This window comes from Erinaceus europaeus, chromosome 10 (assembly GCF_950295315.1).
Source record: "Erinaceus europaeus chromosome 10, mEriEur2.1, whole genome shotgun sequence".
Lineage (NCBI taxonomy): Eukaryota > Metazoa > Chordata > Mammalia > Eulipotyphla > Erinaceidae > Erinaceus > Erinaceus europaeus.
The window spans coordinates 29,514,008-29,529,098 of record NC_080171.1 but is presented as its reverse complement, the minus strand read 5'-3'; the positions used below and the strand labels follow the sequence as shown (position 1 = coordinate 29,529,098).

The 15,091-nt window shown below is 38.8% G+C and overlaps 1 protein-coding gene across 6 annotated transcripts in view; it reads right to left on the bottom strand.

The window, feature by feature from the left end:
- The window catches only part of AGTPBP1 (ATP/GTP binding carboxypeptidase 1), a 123,426-nt gene that overhangs the window by 90,790 nt on the left and 17,545 nt on the right, over positions 1–15,091 (bottom strand). For 4 of the 6 annotated variants that reach the window (XR_009551995.1, XM_060199483.1, XM_060199480.1 and 1 more), the window contains 2 exons: positions 5,854–5,978; positions 4,126–4,193 (listed from right to left, as the gene is read on the bottom strand). Coding sequence is in view for 5 of the 6 variants with exons in the window: in XM_060199483.1 (XP_060055466.1) it covers positions 4,126–4,193; positions 5,854–5,978 (193 nt within the window). In the remaining variant the exon portion in view is untranslated. The remainder of the gene's footprint in view (positions 1–4,125; positions 4,194–5,853; positions 5,979–15,091) is intronic. The other 2 variants (XM_060199482.1, XM_060199481.1) reach the window with 1 other exon arrangement.

Below are 15,091 nucleotides of genomic sequence, written 5' to 3'. Positions count from 1 at the left end.
AATAAGTTTGTCGCTTTTTTTTTTTTTTGCACAAATTTGTGTGTTTTAATCCCTTATACACACATATGAGTGAAACTATCTGAACCGCATGGTGGTCTTTTACTTACTTCACTAAGCCTTATACTTCACTTCCTTATACACTGTACTTTGATTATAAATCTCCTGCTAAAAGTGGCGCTCAACCTCAAGTGCCATTTGTGTTCTGTTTTCTACAAACCTTTACACATTTTTATAATTAACTTAGTCATTTTTTTCCTTACTAATTGTGAAAGTTTATATGTTAGAGAAAGTATGGAAGTTAAAAATAGTTTTCTTCAGAGCTGGGGAGACAGCATGGTTATTCAAAAAGTTTTTCATGCCTGAGGCTCTGAGATCCCCAGCAGCATCATAAACCAAAGTTGAGCAGTGAGTGCTCTGGTACAATTATTAATTAATGCTTTTCTTCAGTTTGCCACATGACTATTCACAGTGGATTTTTTTTTTTTTAAATATACCATAGCACTGTTAAGCTCTGGTTTATGGTGGTGCTAGAGATTGAACTTGGGACTTTAGAGCCTCAGACAAGAGAGACTCTTTGCATAACCACGATGCTATGTACTGCTCCCTTCCAGGTACCTCTTCACCCTAGCTCCACCTTAAGAAATTCAGTGTGAGAAGTCCGATGGTAGCGCAGCGTGTTAAGCGCACATGGTGCAAAGTGCAAGGGCAGGTGTAAGGATCCCGGTTCAAGCCCCCAGCTCCCCACCTGCAGGAGGTCGCTTCGAAAGTGGTGAAGCAGGTCTGCAGATGCCCATCTTTCTCTCCTCTTCTCTGCCTTCCCCTCCTCTCCCCATTTCTCTCTGTCCTATCCAACAACAACAACAGCTAACAACTACAACAAGCACAACAACAAGGACAACAAAATGGGAAAAATGGCCTCCAGGAGCAGTGGATTGGTAGTGCAGGCATTGAGCCCCAGCAATAACCCTGGAGGCAAAAAAAAAAAAAGAAAAAGAAAGAAATTCAGAGTGAGTGGGTCTTGGGAGAAGACTGGAAGACAGCATAGTGGCTATGCAAGTTTCATGCCTTGTTGGTATGCTTCTAAATTCTGCTTCTAAGACCCCTTCTGTTTCATTGCTTTAATCCTCTCTGCTTAACACTGTATTCTATTACATAACCACTGAACTAAGCACCGCCCTGCCTCCAGGGCATTGGTTTAATCCTCACTGTTTTGCAGGTTTTTTCCTTCTCCCCAAATCCTCTTCAGACCTAACTCTTCCACCTCAGGATATATAAGGACAGGATTGTGATTAGAGATAGTTTAGATTGTGCTGCATTCCACATGAATAAAGACTGAACTGCATACAACTCAGCCATGAGTCCCTGGTCGTCTCTCTCTCTCCTGCCCGCCAGCAAAGCTAGCCCTACAATGCCTAAGGCTTCAAATGTATTTGCATAACCATTATGCTATTCTCCCTCATCCTACAGTGGATTTTTTCATGCCAGTTTGTTAATATAGTCAAGTCTGTCAATCTTTTCTTTATATATACTCTATTTTTCATACTTAGAAAAGATTAACCTGTTGTAAAATTATTCTCTTAACTCCACCTTTACTTCTTTGAACACTGATACTATTTTTCTTTTATTTTTTATTTTATTTTATTTTTTTTAAGAAAGGATTAATTAACAAAACCATAGGGTAGGAGGGGTACAACTCCACACAATTCCTACCGCCCAATCTCCATACTATGATACTATTTTTCATACTTAAATACTTGCTTGATATTACATTTACTTTGGTGTATGAAGAATGCAATGTCATTTTTTTTCTAAAATTGAATACCAATTTGTCCCAGATCTACTGATTAAATAAACTTCCTATCTCTCACTTTAAATGATACCTTTATTAATCAGTACTAAATTCTTACAGGCATTTTATTTTTGAACTTTCTACTCAATTACAATGATGTCTGTTTACCACTCACACAAAACTAAACTATTTTACAAAGTGAAGTTTTATAATGTTCTTTGATAATAGTGGGGTTACTTCTTCCTTATATCTCTTCTTTTTCACAAATGTCCTTTCTAAATTATTTTCCAATTTGAACTTCAGAAACAAAATTTTTGGTAATTTTATTGAGATTGCTTTAAACTTCAAGATCAATTTAGGGGGGAAAATTACATCTAGCTGATATTAAACCTTCCTATCAAAAACATAAATTCAGTTGCTGATTTTTTTCCAACATTATTGACGTATAATTTGGCATATGACATTGTGTAAGCTTAATGTATACAACATAATTCTTGATCCAAATATTGTACTGAGTAAAATACAAAGTCATGGTGATCAGGGGTAAATAGTTCAATTGGTAAAGCACTGGACTTGAGTACCTGAATTCCTGGTTCAATCCCTGGTACTACATGTACCAGAGTGGTGCTCTGGTTTCTACATGGCTTATTACCAGCTAATGTATTACTTTCTATTACCAATTAAAGTGGCATGTTAAGCTTTAAAACAAAAAACAAAAAAAAATGGTGGGGCCAGACAGTGGCAGAACCAATTGACTGCCCATGGTACAATGTTCAAGGACCTGAATTCAAGAACCTAGTCCCCACGTGAAGGAAGGAGCCCTCTTAAGTAATGAAGCAGTGCTGCAGGTGTTTCTCTTCCTCAATCTTCTCCCTCCTCCCCTCTCAATTTCCCTCTATCTCTATTCAATAAATAAATAAATACATACTATGTACTGTGTGTTTTAAGAGATTAAAAAATGCCTATCATGGGAGTCAGACGGTAGCACAGCAGGTTGCAGGTGGCGCAAAGCGCAAAGTACTGGCGTAAGGATCCCACTTTGAGCCCCCAGCTCCCCACCTGCAGGGGAGTCATTTCACAAACCTTCACAAGCAGTGAAGCAGGTCTGCAGGTGTCTATCTTTCTCTCTCCCTCTCTGTCTTCCCCTCCTCTCTTCATTTCTCTCTGTCCTATCCATCAATGACGGCATCAATAACAACAACAATAATAACTATAACAATAAAACAAAAAGTAAAAAGGGCAACAAAAGGGAATAATTTCTTTAAAAGCCTATCATTATAATCATAAAAATGCATACTTATATATACCCCACTGTTCTCAAATGATATTTTTTATTCTATTTATTTATTCCCTTTTGTTGCCCTTGTTGTTTTATTGTTGTAGTTATTATTGTTGTTGTTATTGATGTTGTCATTGCTGGATAGGACAGAGGGAAATGGAGAGAGGAGGGAAAGACAGAGAGGGGGAAAGACAGACACCTGCAGGCCTGCTTCATCGCCTGTGAAGTCAACTCCACTGCAGGTGGGGAGCCGGGGGCTCGAACCGGGATCCTTACACCAGTCCTTGCACTTTGCGCCACGTGCACTTAACCCGCTGTGCTACCGCCCAACTCCCTCAAATGATCATTTAAAGCATAAAGCAGTAGCCAGGAAAAAGCTCAGTTGGCAAACATAGGATTCCATGTCTAAGATTTTCAGTTCAATTCTACACACTGCATATACTAGAGTGGTATTCTGATTTCTCTTTTCTTGTTCTCCTTCCCATGTAAAACCGTAGCTCATGTGAAATAAATGTATTTTAAATATAAAATAAAACACAGGGCAAGCTTTCATTATTCACTGGCTTTAAGTCTAGGATAAAAAATTTCCTATTTCAGAGGCTCAAAGAGAGGTCACCTGGTCGAACTATCTTCTAGCCCCAGAAATATGAAATTTTTGCCATACACAAGGACTTGCGGTCAAGCCCTCAGCTTCACATGAGAGTACTACACATAGTACTCAGAGAACCTTCAAAAACAGTGGCGCACTGTGGGCAGGGGTAGATAGCAAAATGGTTATGCAAAGAGGCTCTAAGCCAGAGCTGAGCAGTGCTCTGGTTAAAAAGGAAAGAGAGCTAAAATAAAACAATGGTGCACTGCTATATCCCGCCTTCTCCCTTTCTCTCTCCCTCTCCGTTTGTTTGAAACTTAAAGGGGGGGAGAAAAAAGAAAAGTCTGCTGAGAGCAGCACAGCTACAAAAATGTGAGGTCCCAATGGCAAAAGGGAAAGACAAGTATGTATTTTTCTCAGTACTGCTTGGTGCAGTTGTTAAATAATTAAAGCCTATAGATGACTTACCTCTAATGTTGACAATAGAACTTCCATTCCCGTAGAACCTTTGGCTGTCATTTCTCTCTTCATTTTTTCTGAAAAGCAGAAAAAAGTTTTCTTCTAAAATATGAAAGAAAAAAGTTGCATTGGTCTGACAAATATTCTTACTTCCTAAATGTTGTTTACGTCTAATGTTGCTAATTCTATTCTGCACAAACATTCAGATTTAAATTTAAAACATCTGCCTTTCATCACAGCTTTTATCACAGACCATATGCATCTCTGTCAATCCATGTAATTTTACCAATGTAAAATTGATGATATAATACAGGTACCAGAATAGGAGGTGAGATAAGAGAGATAAAGGCAAGCCTCTTTATAACTAGAAGATGAAAAAATACCATCTAAACTAATTTTTTAAAAAAAAGTTCCAGGGCTAGGGAGACAGCATAATGGTTATGCAAAATAGACTTTCATGCCTGAAGCACCAAAGGTCCCAGGTTCAATCCCCAGCACCACCATATGCCAGACAGCACTCTAGTTAAAAAAAAAAAAAAGTCGGAGGGTAGATAGCATAATGGTTATGCAAAGAGACTCTTGTGCCTAAGGCTCCAAAGTCCCAGGTTCAATCCCCCGCACCACCATAAGCCAGAGCTGAGCAGTGCTCTGGTAAAAAAAAAAAAAAAAAAAAAAAAAATTACCAGGTGGTGGTACACCTGGTTGAGTGCACATGTTACAATGCACAAGGACCTGGGTTCAAGGCCCTAGTCCCCACCTGCAGAGGGAAAGCTTTGCAAGTGGTAAAGCAGTGCTGTAGGTATCTCTGTTTCTCTCCCTCTCTATCTCCCCATTCCTCTCAATTTTTCTCTGTATCTATCCAATAAATAAATAAAGATATTTTTTAAGTTTTTCTAAGAGAAAACTAATATTAAAAAAGTCAACAGGAAAGGAACTAAATTCAATTTTTTTCCATGTAATTTACCTGCATGACCTAATTCTGACTGAATTACTTTTTACAGATCAAAATTTTAAGATCAGAAAGGAAAAGAAGCTGCACAAAATCACCTAATTATTCAAAGTTTGAAATCTCTAAGCATCTACTTTTATAGAATTAAAAATGTTCTCCAGAGCCAGCAAGAAGGTAAGGCTCACTTGGATAGTGCACTGGCTCTGTCATATGTGCAACCCTGGTTCAAAGACTGCCCCACCAAACTGGGGAAAGATCTGGTGCTGTTCTCTCTCTCTCTCTGTCTCTCTCTCTCCTAAAAAACCTGGCCTAGAGAAGTGAAACCCTGGTGATGGCTACAAACAAAACAAAAAAAAAAAAATCATTACAAAAACCTTCACAAAATGCAAAAGAATAAAAGAACTTCAAAACCAAATTTGGGGCTGGGAGATAGTTCAGCCAGCAGAGTGCATAGAGTACTGTGTGTGAGGCTCTGGGCTGGAGCATAGGAACCACACGGAAACACCACGGATGGTACCAGGAGGAGCTTCATGTGGTGAAAGCAGTGTTGTGATCTCTCTCTCTCTCTCTCTCTCTCTCGCTCTCGATCTCACTCTCTCTCTCTCTCTCTCTCCCCCTCCCTCACTCCCTCTCTTTCTCTCTCTCTCTTCCTCCCTCCCTCTCTCTCTCTCCACCCCCTCAAAAAAATATAAATAGAAAAATCATCCAGGGAGGCCAAGCCAGAGATATTATGCATATACAAGGCCCTCCCTAGGTACATCCCAAGACCACAAAATCTGTGTGCTCACCTTGACTTTGAGCCAGATGAAGAATTTTTGATGTGACATATCTGGCATTATCTGATTCTGTAGATTCAGTATTAATCTTCTCCAGCTGAGCCAAGAGTCCCACAATCCGAGAATTATTGGTAAGGCTAAAAAGAATGTTGCTTTAGATCAGGGCACATGCTACATCAATTGTAAATTCAATACTATACAAAGATCACTATTTTAAAAAGGAAAAAAAAATTTTTCCTCATCAAAGCACATTAAGTATTTACACACGTCTTACTGCCTTACTGTTTAAAAGCTTTTTTTCATTGATTAAGAAAGACATTCAGAAAAACACATTCAACACTGTCCAGAAATCATACATCACAGTCTGAAAATCCAGCTTTCTATATCTTCTGTGTTCAGTTAATGCTCTGCTTTATAACTATTATAAAAATCAAACAAGAGGGGGCCGGGCGGTAACGCAGCGGGCTAAGCACATAAGGCACAAAGAACAAGGACAGGACAGGGTAGGGATCCTGGTTCGAGCCCTTGGTTCCCCACAGGCAGTGAAGCAGGTCTGCAGGTGTCTATCTTTCTCTCTCCCTGTCTCCCCCTCCTCTCTCCATTTCTCTCTGTCCTATCCAACAACGACAACAATAACAACAACAACAACAATAAACAAGGGCAACAAAAGGAGAAAAATGGCCTCCAGGAGCAGTGCAGGCACTGAGCCCCAGCAATAACCCTGGATGCGCAAAAAAAAAAAAAAAAATCAAACAAGAACATATTCACCTTCCTGCCACCAGTCTTAGATCTATCGGATTCTCTACTCATTCTCTTCCTTCCTTGTTCCTAACTACTACTCATTTACACATCTGACATTGTGCTAGATAACGCCAATAGTAAACAAAGCAGTCCTTTCCCTCAGCGTCAGATCATCCTAATAGTGACAGACGAGGGGAGGGGCAGTGGTGCAGCTGTTAAGCACACATTACTGTGCTAAAGGACAAGAGTTCAAGATCCCACTCCTAACCTGCAGGAAAGAAGCTCATGAGCACTGTAGGTGTCTTTTTGTCTCTCCCTCTCTACCCGCTCCTCTCAATTTCTCTATCCTAACAAAGAAGATGGGGGAGGGTAAAAATAGAAACAATGGTGGCACCTCATGTAGGCACCATGCTTCAACAATAACCCTGGTGGCAGATAATAATAATTTTTAATTTAAATTTAAACAACAGTGGCAGACATACATAGAAAACTATCTACTATAAAGGAGATCGGATATAGTATAAAGAACAAGGATTAAGAGTGATAAAGGTGCAGGGAGTTGGGAATGCTACTTTTAGACAGAGTAGTGATGGAAAGCTTGTTGAGAGGGGGGTCATTTAGATAATGGTCTACAAGTGGCAGCATAAGCCATGCAGATAACTGCTGAAAGCTGTCCAGTAACAGGAAGTCACAACCAACAGCCTAGGGCAGGAGGGTGCCTGCTGTACAACTGAGAGAGTAAGGTGGCTTGTGGCTTGTGGCAGACTGATGCTCTGGGTCTCCCTCTCTCATTTTGATTTTTTTTTTTTTTTTTTACCAGAGCGCTGGTCAGCTCTGGTTTATGGTGGGACATGGGGACTGAACCTGGGACCTTGGATCCTCAGGCATGACAAGTCTGTTTGTATAACCATTATGTCAACTCCCCCCACCCATTAGTAAATAAATCTTCCATTTCAGTTTTAATTTTGAATGTGGTTATATTTCTAACATGCATTATCACCATTCAGAACTGTTTATTCATCATTTATAACTATTACTCTGGCTTGAAGCAATTCTTATTATTTTGTTCTAAACACTGAATATGTCATAAATCAAATGACAATTGTCTCCAATATCTGAAAAGCTTTTACTCAAGTAGTCTTTCCCTTTATATTTACATATGAGTTCAAATTGTCTTCCTATCATCTACGGGCAAAAACACACACAAAGTAAACATGAATGCACTATACTATGTATAATACTATGCACTATACAATACAAATACATCAGACATTAAGAAAATTTGCAAAAATATAATAAAATACTGCCACTCTTCTCATCAAAATTTTAAAGTTATTTTAATACGAGTTCATACTAAGCATGGGGCTTGGTGGTGGCACATCTGGTTAAGTGTACATCAAAAAGATCGGGGCTCAAGCCACTGGACCCCACCTTCAGGGGGGAAGTTTCACAAGAGGTAAAGCAGAGCTGCAGGTGCCTGTCTCTCTCTATTCAAAAAAATTCACAAACATACAAAAAGCACAGAGAAGGGCTGGGGAGACAGCATAGTGGTTATGCAAAAGGCCTTAATGCCTGAGGCTCTGAGGTCCCAGATTCAGTCCCCAACACCACCATAAGCTACAGCAGAGCAGTGCCTTGGCTAAATAAATAACACAAAGTATAATGTTACTTTCCACTCCAAATTAAGAGTATTTTTGTCAATATGTTTAAATAATAATAATAATAATTTGAGTCAAGAGACAGATTAGCCCCTCCAGTAAATACCACACTGCATGAGGAACCCTGAGTGCGGGTTGTCGCACCACAGCTGGAAGGACTGGAGGAACTCCACGAATAGAAGAGCACAGATGTGGTGCTAATCCTCTTCCTCCTCTTTTTCTCCCTTTTCTCCTCGCCCTCCTCTTTCTCCTACTCTCCCTCCCTCTCTCTCTCTCAGAAGATAAAACAGAACCAGGGAGTGAACATATGAAGCCTTGGGGTTCACTTCCCTAACATTATTTTTTTTTCCTATAAAGTATGTAATCAAGTATCTTGGGGAGGTATAGAACTGTAGCTCTGGGGGTGCACCTGGCTAAGCACACACATTACAGTACAGAAGGACCTGGGTTCAAGCTCCTGGCACCTGCAGGGGGGAAGCTTCACGAGTGGTGAAGCAGGGCAACAGGTGTCTCTCCCTCTCTAGTTCCCCCTCCCCTCTCAATTTCTGTCTCTATCTAATAAATAAATAAAAATAAAATAAAACAAAAACACTTTGCAGTGCCAAGAACTATAGTTGGCCTTGGGTGGGGGAGACAGCATAATGGTTATAGAGACTCTCATGCCTGGGGCTCTGAGGCCTCACGTTCAATCCTCCACACCCCAATAAATTAAAGCTGAGCAGAGGTCTGGTAAAGAGAGGAAAAAAACTGTAGCCCTGTAAGAACAATAATCCTATAAACCAACATTATTTTATTCTCATCAAGAAAGTCATTAAAAAGGTCTTAAATTATATCAGTATTTAGAAACATCCAACTGAGAATCATTTTCTATTGATAGATGAATGAAAAGATACACTTTTTGAATTAAGAAAAAATGGTGGAAATTCAGATCACTGGCAAAGTCAATTTAACCTCCATCTACAGAATGAAACCATATATATGTATTCTAATCCACTCCAAGCAAGCTCTAAAAACTAAAGGCTGTTAACACTGATGCTGACTAACAAGGTGAACACCAGGGGGCAGTGCTACCCTGAAGATGATGTTTAGACTTCCACAGGTGAAAGTCAAAAAAAAAAAAAAGGGGGGGTTTCATCTATTCAAAAACAATTTGAGTTACACTTCAAAGTGGAACTTTTTTTAAATACAGAAACTCAAATAATAACGTATCTTTTTAATATTTATTTATTCCCTTTTGTTGCCCTTGTTTTATTGTTGTAGTTATTATTGTTGTTGATATTGATGTTGACATTGTTGGATAGGACAGAGAGAAATGGAGAGAGGAGGAGAACACAGAGGGGGGGAGAAAGACACCTGCAGACCTGCTTCACCACCTGTGAAGCGACTCCTCTGCAGGTGGGGAGCCGGGGGCTCGAACCAGGATCCTTATGCCGGTCCCTTGTGCTTCGTGCTGCGTACGCTTAACCCACTGGACTACCGCCCGACTCCCATAATAACGTATCTTTTCTGCATTAATTACACTATTTCAGATAAAACAAGTGAAGCTAAGACCTGGAAAGCTAAGCCTGGAAGTTCTATTTACAATTAACTTTAATTATTTAATAAATGGTGAGAAAAACAAAATCAAAAATATGATCACTGAGAAATATCCCAGTCAAGCTAACTTTTAAATATATGAAGATATGATTACATTATTAAATTATTATTATTCTAAGCTTATACTCAGAAGAGCTATTTTCCTTTGGGAAAAAAAAAAAAAAGGATAGTACCATAAAAAAAAAAATACCAAAGAATATAAGTTGTTGTCTTTGAAACAAATCATTTCCCAAGCAAGCTGTGGAGTCCTATAGGACCTATCTTCACATTATGAATACATAGTATCTTTCTTACTTTAAAATGTAAATTGAATGCAGGAAGTATTTTTTTAAGTTAAAAAATTATTAGGGTTAGGGGTAAGGGGTTAGGGTTAGGGGATTAGGAAGTTAGATGGTTGGGGTTAGGGTTTAGGGTTTAGGGTTAAGGTTAAGGTTAGGGTTAGGGGGAAAAAAAGAAAAAGAAAAGAAAAGTTTTAGACTAAATGGGACTCAGAAATTAGATTTAGTTTCTAACAGTATAGTTTTATTTCTAAACTGCACATTACCTTTCAGAATTGCTTATTCTTCACTTACAACTTTTTAAATTTTTTTCTTTTACATTTTATTACTTCTGACCTCACCGTATTTTTACTATTTCTCTCTAAATACTGAATTCACAACTTTATTTTCCTCTACCATGAAAGTAGGATGAAAACAGAATTTTCATTGTTTTTATTCCTATTTATCTATATCCCTTCAGAGAAAGTTAATTTGGGCAACAATATTCTTCTAACTACCTCTTTTTTTTTTAATTTTATTTACTATAGGATAGAGATAACCAGAAATTGACGGTGGGGGGGGGGTGATACAGAAGAAGAGCTGCTTCACCACTTGTGAAGCTCTCCCAGGTGGGGACCCGGGGCTTGAACCTGGGCCCTTGCACATTGTGCTCAACCAGGTGTGCTACCACCCGACCCCCTAACTACCTCTTCTATAAAAATAAAATGCAGTAAAGTTTCCTTTAACATGAAATTATAGCATAATATTACCAAATTACTTAAGGAAATCAGTAAAAACTTTTATTAACCTTCACCAATAGTAATAATAATTAGTAAAACGTAAATTCCTTTACTAAACTTACTTAAATTTTAACTATTTTATAGCGTTTTTTTATAATCTCTAATCATGTTCTCGTGTAATTTTTAGGTAAATTTGTGACTGATAACTTTCCCCTGATTATGTGTTATTTCACAGTAACAAGTTTTTTTTTTAAGAATTTCTTTTTTTTTTAAGTTTAATTATTTTATTGGATAGGACGGAGAGAAATTGAGAGGGGAGGATGGAGGGAGGAAGAGAGAGACACTGTGTCATAGTAACAAGTTATTTTAAGAATTTTTATTTATTTTATTTTAAGAATATTTATTTTATTGACTAGGACAGAGAGAAAGTGAGAGGGAAATGGGAGGGAAGGAGGGAGAGAGAGAGACACCTGCAGACTTGCTTCACCCCTTGTGAAGCCTTCCCACTCCAAGTGGGGACCAGAGGATTCACCCCATGTCCTTGTACACTGGAATGTGTGCATTTAACCACGTGTGCCACTACCCAGCCCCTCACAGTAACAAATTTTAACCAGGCTTACTGAACCTGTTAAAATCACATTTTATTTTGGGCAGGGAAGACAACATAATGGTTATGCAGAAAGATTTTCATGCTTGAGCTCTGAGATCCCATGTTCAATTCCCAATGCCACCATAAGGCAGAACTGAGCAGTGTTTTGGTATCCCAGTCACTAAAATTAATTAAATAATAAAATAATCTCAAAAATAAAAAACATTTCTCCAGTGGCACACTTTTTACCTTAATAGAGAACTCTTTTCACTTCATGATACTTTCATGCTTCATACACTTACTGGGGACTCCTAAAACTTGTCAAGTTATATGAGAAGCAGGAAATACATCTGACAGGCAATCTAATATACCAGTACACTGAACTTTAGAGACTCACTGCAAAATACAGTTGAAAATATTTTAAAAGATCATTAAAATGAGAGAGAGAGATCATGTTCAAGTGTAAGAAGATTTAATCATTAACACGTCAGTTCTCCCCAAACTGATCTAGAGAACCAAGACAATTTCAATCAAAACCCCAGCAAGCTGTTGTGTAGAATTACCAAACTAACACCAAACTCATAGGGAAATGCAAAAAACCTAGAGGAAGTCAGATTTTAATAAAAGAACAAAGTTGATAGACCAGTAATATCTAACTTGAGACTGAGAAAAAAGCTACAGTTAAACTTATGTAGCGAGGCATCAGCACATTCAGATATCAAAATCAAAGAAGCAAAATAGTTCAGAAAAAGGCCCCTGCATGACTTTTTTTTTTTTTTTTTTTGCCTCCAGGGTTATTGCTGGGGCTCAGTGCCTGCACTACGAATCCACTGCTCCTGGAAGCCATTTTTTTCCCTTTTTGTTGCCCTTGTTGTTGTTAATATTATTGTTGTCATTGTTGCTGGATAGGACAGAGAGAAATGGAGAGATATGGGGAAGACAGGGGGAGAGAAACATAGACACCTACAGACCTGCTTCACCGCCTGTGAATCGACTCCCCTGCAGGTGGGGAGCCTGGGCTTGAACCCGGGTCCTTACGCCAGTACTTATGCCGGTCCTTATGCTTTGCGCTATGTGTGCTTAACCCACTGCGCTACCGCCCAGCCCCCACATGATTTCTTTCTACAAAGCACTGTATAAGTTTCATATTTTTGATTTTTCTCCTCAGGCAGATTTAATATCTAGCTAGGTACATGAAAGAATTTAATATATGCCTCTGGGTTGAAAAATATATCTGCAGGGAGAGAACATATCAAGGGGTCTCTACAGAGCTTCTGGTAATATAGAAAGTAGACAGTATTTTTTTTTTTTTGTGGAACACTGTGTTATGATCACATCTGCCATTAAAAAAAAAAAAGCAGAATACCTGGAAATATTACCCCCCCTTCTTAGATCACCAAAAGATACTTTTGTGAGTTCCCAGACACTGTCAAAAGAAAGTCTTTGACCTTTTTTTATCGTTTCTCTCAATTCAAATTACTGCACTCAACTTCTCTAAGACAAAGCAACATGACACCTATTAGTAAAAATTATCATTCCCTTTCAATGAAAAGCAAGCAACTGTAGTGATCCAATTCAGTTAGTTTAAAGCAAAAAGACAGCAGTAAAAATCTACTACAAGAAAACAACTAGTATAGTCATGGGCCCTTTGGAATATAACTAAACTAGGTCTACTAACTATCTGCAAAACAGAAACCACCCCCCAAACTCTTCATTCCAGCCTTTAGGTTCATGATTAGTCAACAATTTGTTTGGCTTTATATGTTAAACTCTTTTTTCAGCCACCAGGTTCTAGATGCTAACATAATGTCAAACAGACTTCCCTGGGCAGATGACCCCACCAATGTGCGTCCTGGAGCCCTACTTCCCTAGAGCCCCACCCCACTAGGGAAAGAGAAAGACAGGCTGGGAGTATGAATCAACCTACCAGTGTCCATGTTCAATGGGGAAGCAATTACAGAAGCCAGACCTTCTACCTTCTGCATCCCACAATGACCTTGGGTCCATACTCCCAGAGGGATAAAGAATAGGAAAGCTATCAGAGGAGGGGATGGGATACGGAGTTCTGGTGGTGGGAATTGTGCGGAGTTATATCCCTCTTATCTTATGGTTTTTGTCAAGTGTTTCCTTTGTATAAATAAAAAATTTTTTTAAATCTACTACAGAAGAAAAATACTGAACATTAATATTAAAATCCAGAAATTTAAATTGCAACTATGTATTCTCATGAACAATCTAGTAATTTCAGATCGCTGAACTAATCATTAAAAATAACACTAGTGGAGGGAAGGAGGGAAAAAAATAACAACATTACTGGAGGTGAGAGAGATAGCATAATGGCTATTCAAAGAGAGACTCACATGCCTAAGGCTTTGAAGTCCCAGGTTCAATACCCCCACACCAACATAAGCCAGAGCTGAGCAGGGCTCTGATAAAATAACAACAACAACAACATTACTTGTTTGACCTAATCCAGTAAGAATGTCAATGCTCCTTTTTAAAAACACAACAGTGAGGCCAGAAGGTCACAACAGAGAGCAAGACTTGCAACTCTGAGGTCTCAAGTTCAATTCCTGGCATCGCATACACCACAGTGATGTTCTGATTCTCCCTCTCTCTCTCTTTTTTTTTTGTTACAAGATTTTTTCTTATTGGGGAATTAATGTTTTACATTCAACAGTAAGTACAATAGTTTGTACAAGCATAACATTCCCCAGTTTCCCATATAACAATACAACACCCACTAGGTCCTCTGAATCCTTCTTGGTCCTGTATTCTCCCCACCAATACACCCCAGAGTCTTTTACTTTGGTGTGATACGCCAATCCAGTTCAGGTTCTACTTGTGTTTTCTCTTCTGATCTTGTTTTTCAACTTCTGCCTGAGATTGAGATCATTCCATAGTCATCCTTCTGTTTCTGACTTATTTCACTTAACATGAATTTTTCAAGGTCCATCCAAGATCGGCTGAAAACGGTGAAGTCACCATTTTTTACAGCTGAGTAGTATCCCATTGTGTATATATACCACAACTTGCTCAGCCACTCATCTATTGTTGAACACCTGGGTTGCTTCCAGGTTTTGGCTATTACAAATTGTGCTGCCAAGAACATATGTGTACACAGATCTTTTTGGATGGATATGTTGGGTTTCTTAGGATATATCCCCAGGAGAGGAATTGTAGGATTATAGGGTAGGTCCATTTCTAGCCTTCTGAGAGTTCTCCAGACTGTTCTCCACAAAGGTTGGACCAATTTACATTCCCACCAGCAGTACAGGAAGGTTCCTTTGACCCCACAACCTCTCCAGCATTTGCTGCTGTTACCTTTTCTGATGTATGACATTCTCATAGGAGTGAAATGATATCTCATTGTTGTCTTGATTTGCATTTCTCTGACAATCAGAGACTTGGAGCATTTTTTCAAGTGTTTCTTGGCCTTTTGGATCTCTTCTGTGGTGAATATTCTGTCCATGTCTTCCCCCCAATTTTGGATGGGGTTATTTGTTGTCTTGTTGTTGAAGTTTGGCAAGCTCTTTATATATGTTGGTTATTAAACTCTTATCTGATGTATGGCATGTAAAGATCTTCTCCCATTCTGTGAGGGGGTCTCTTAGCTTGGGTAGTGGTTTCTTTTGCTGTACAGAAGCTTTTAAATTTGATGTAGTCCCA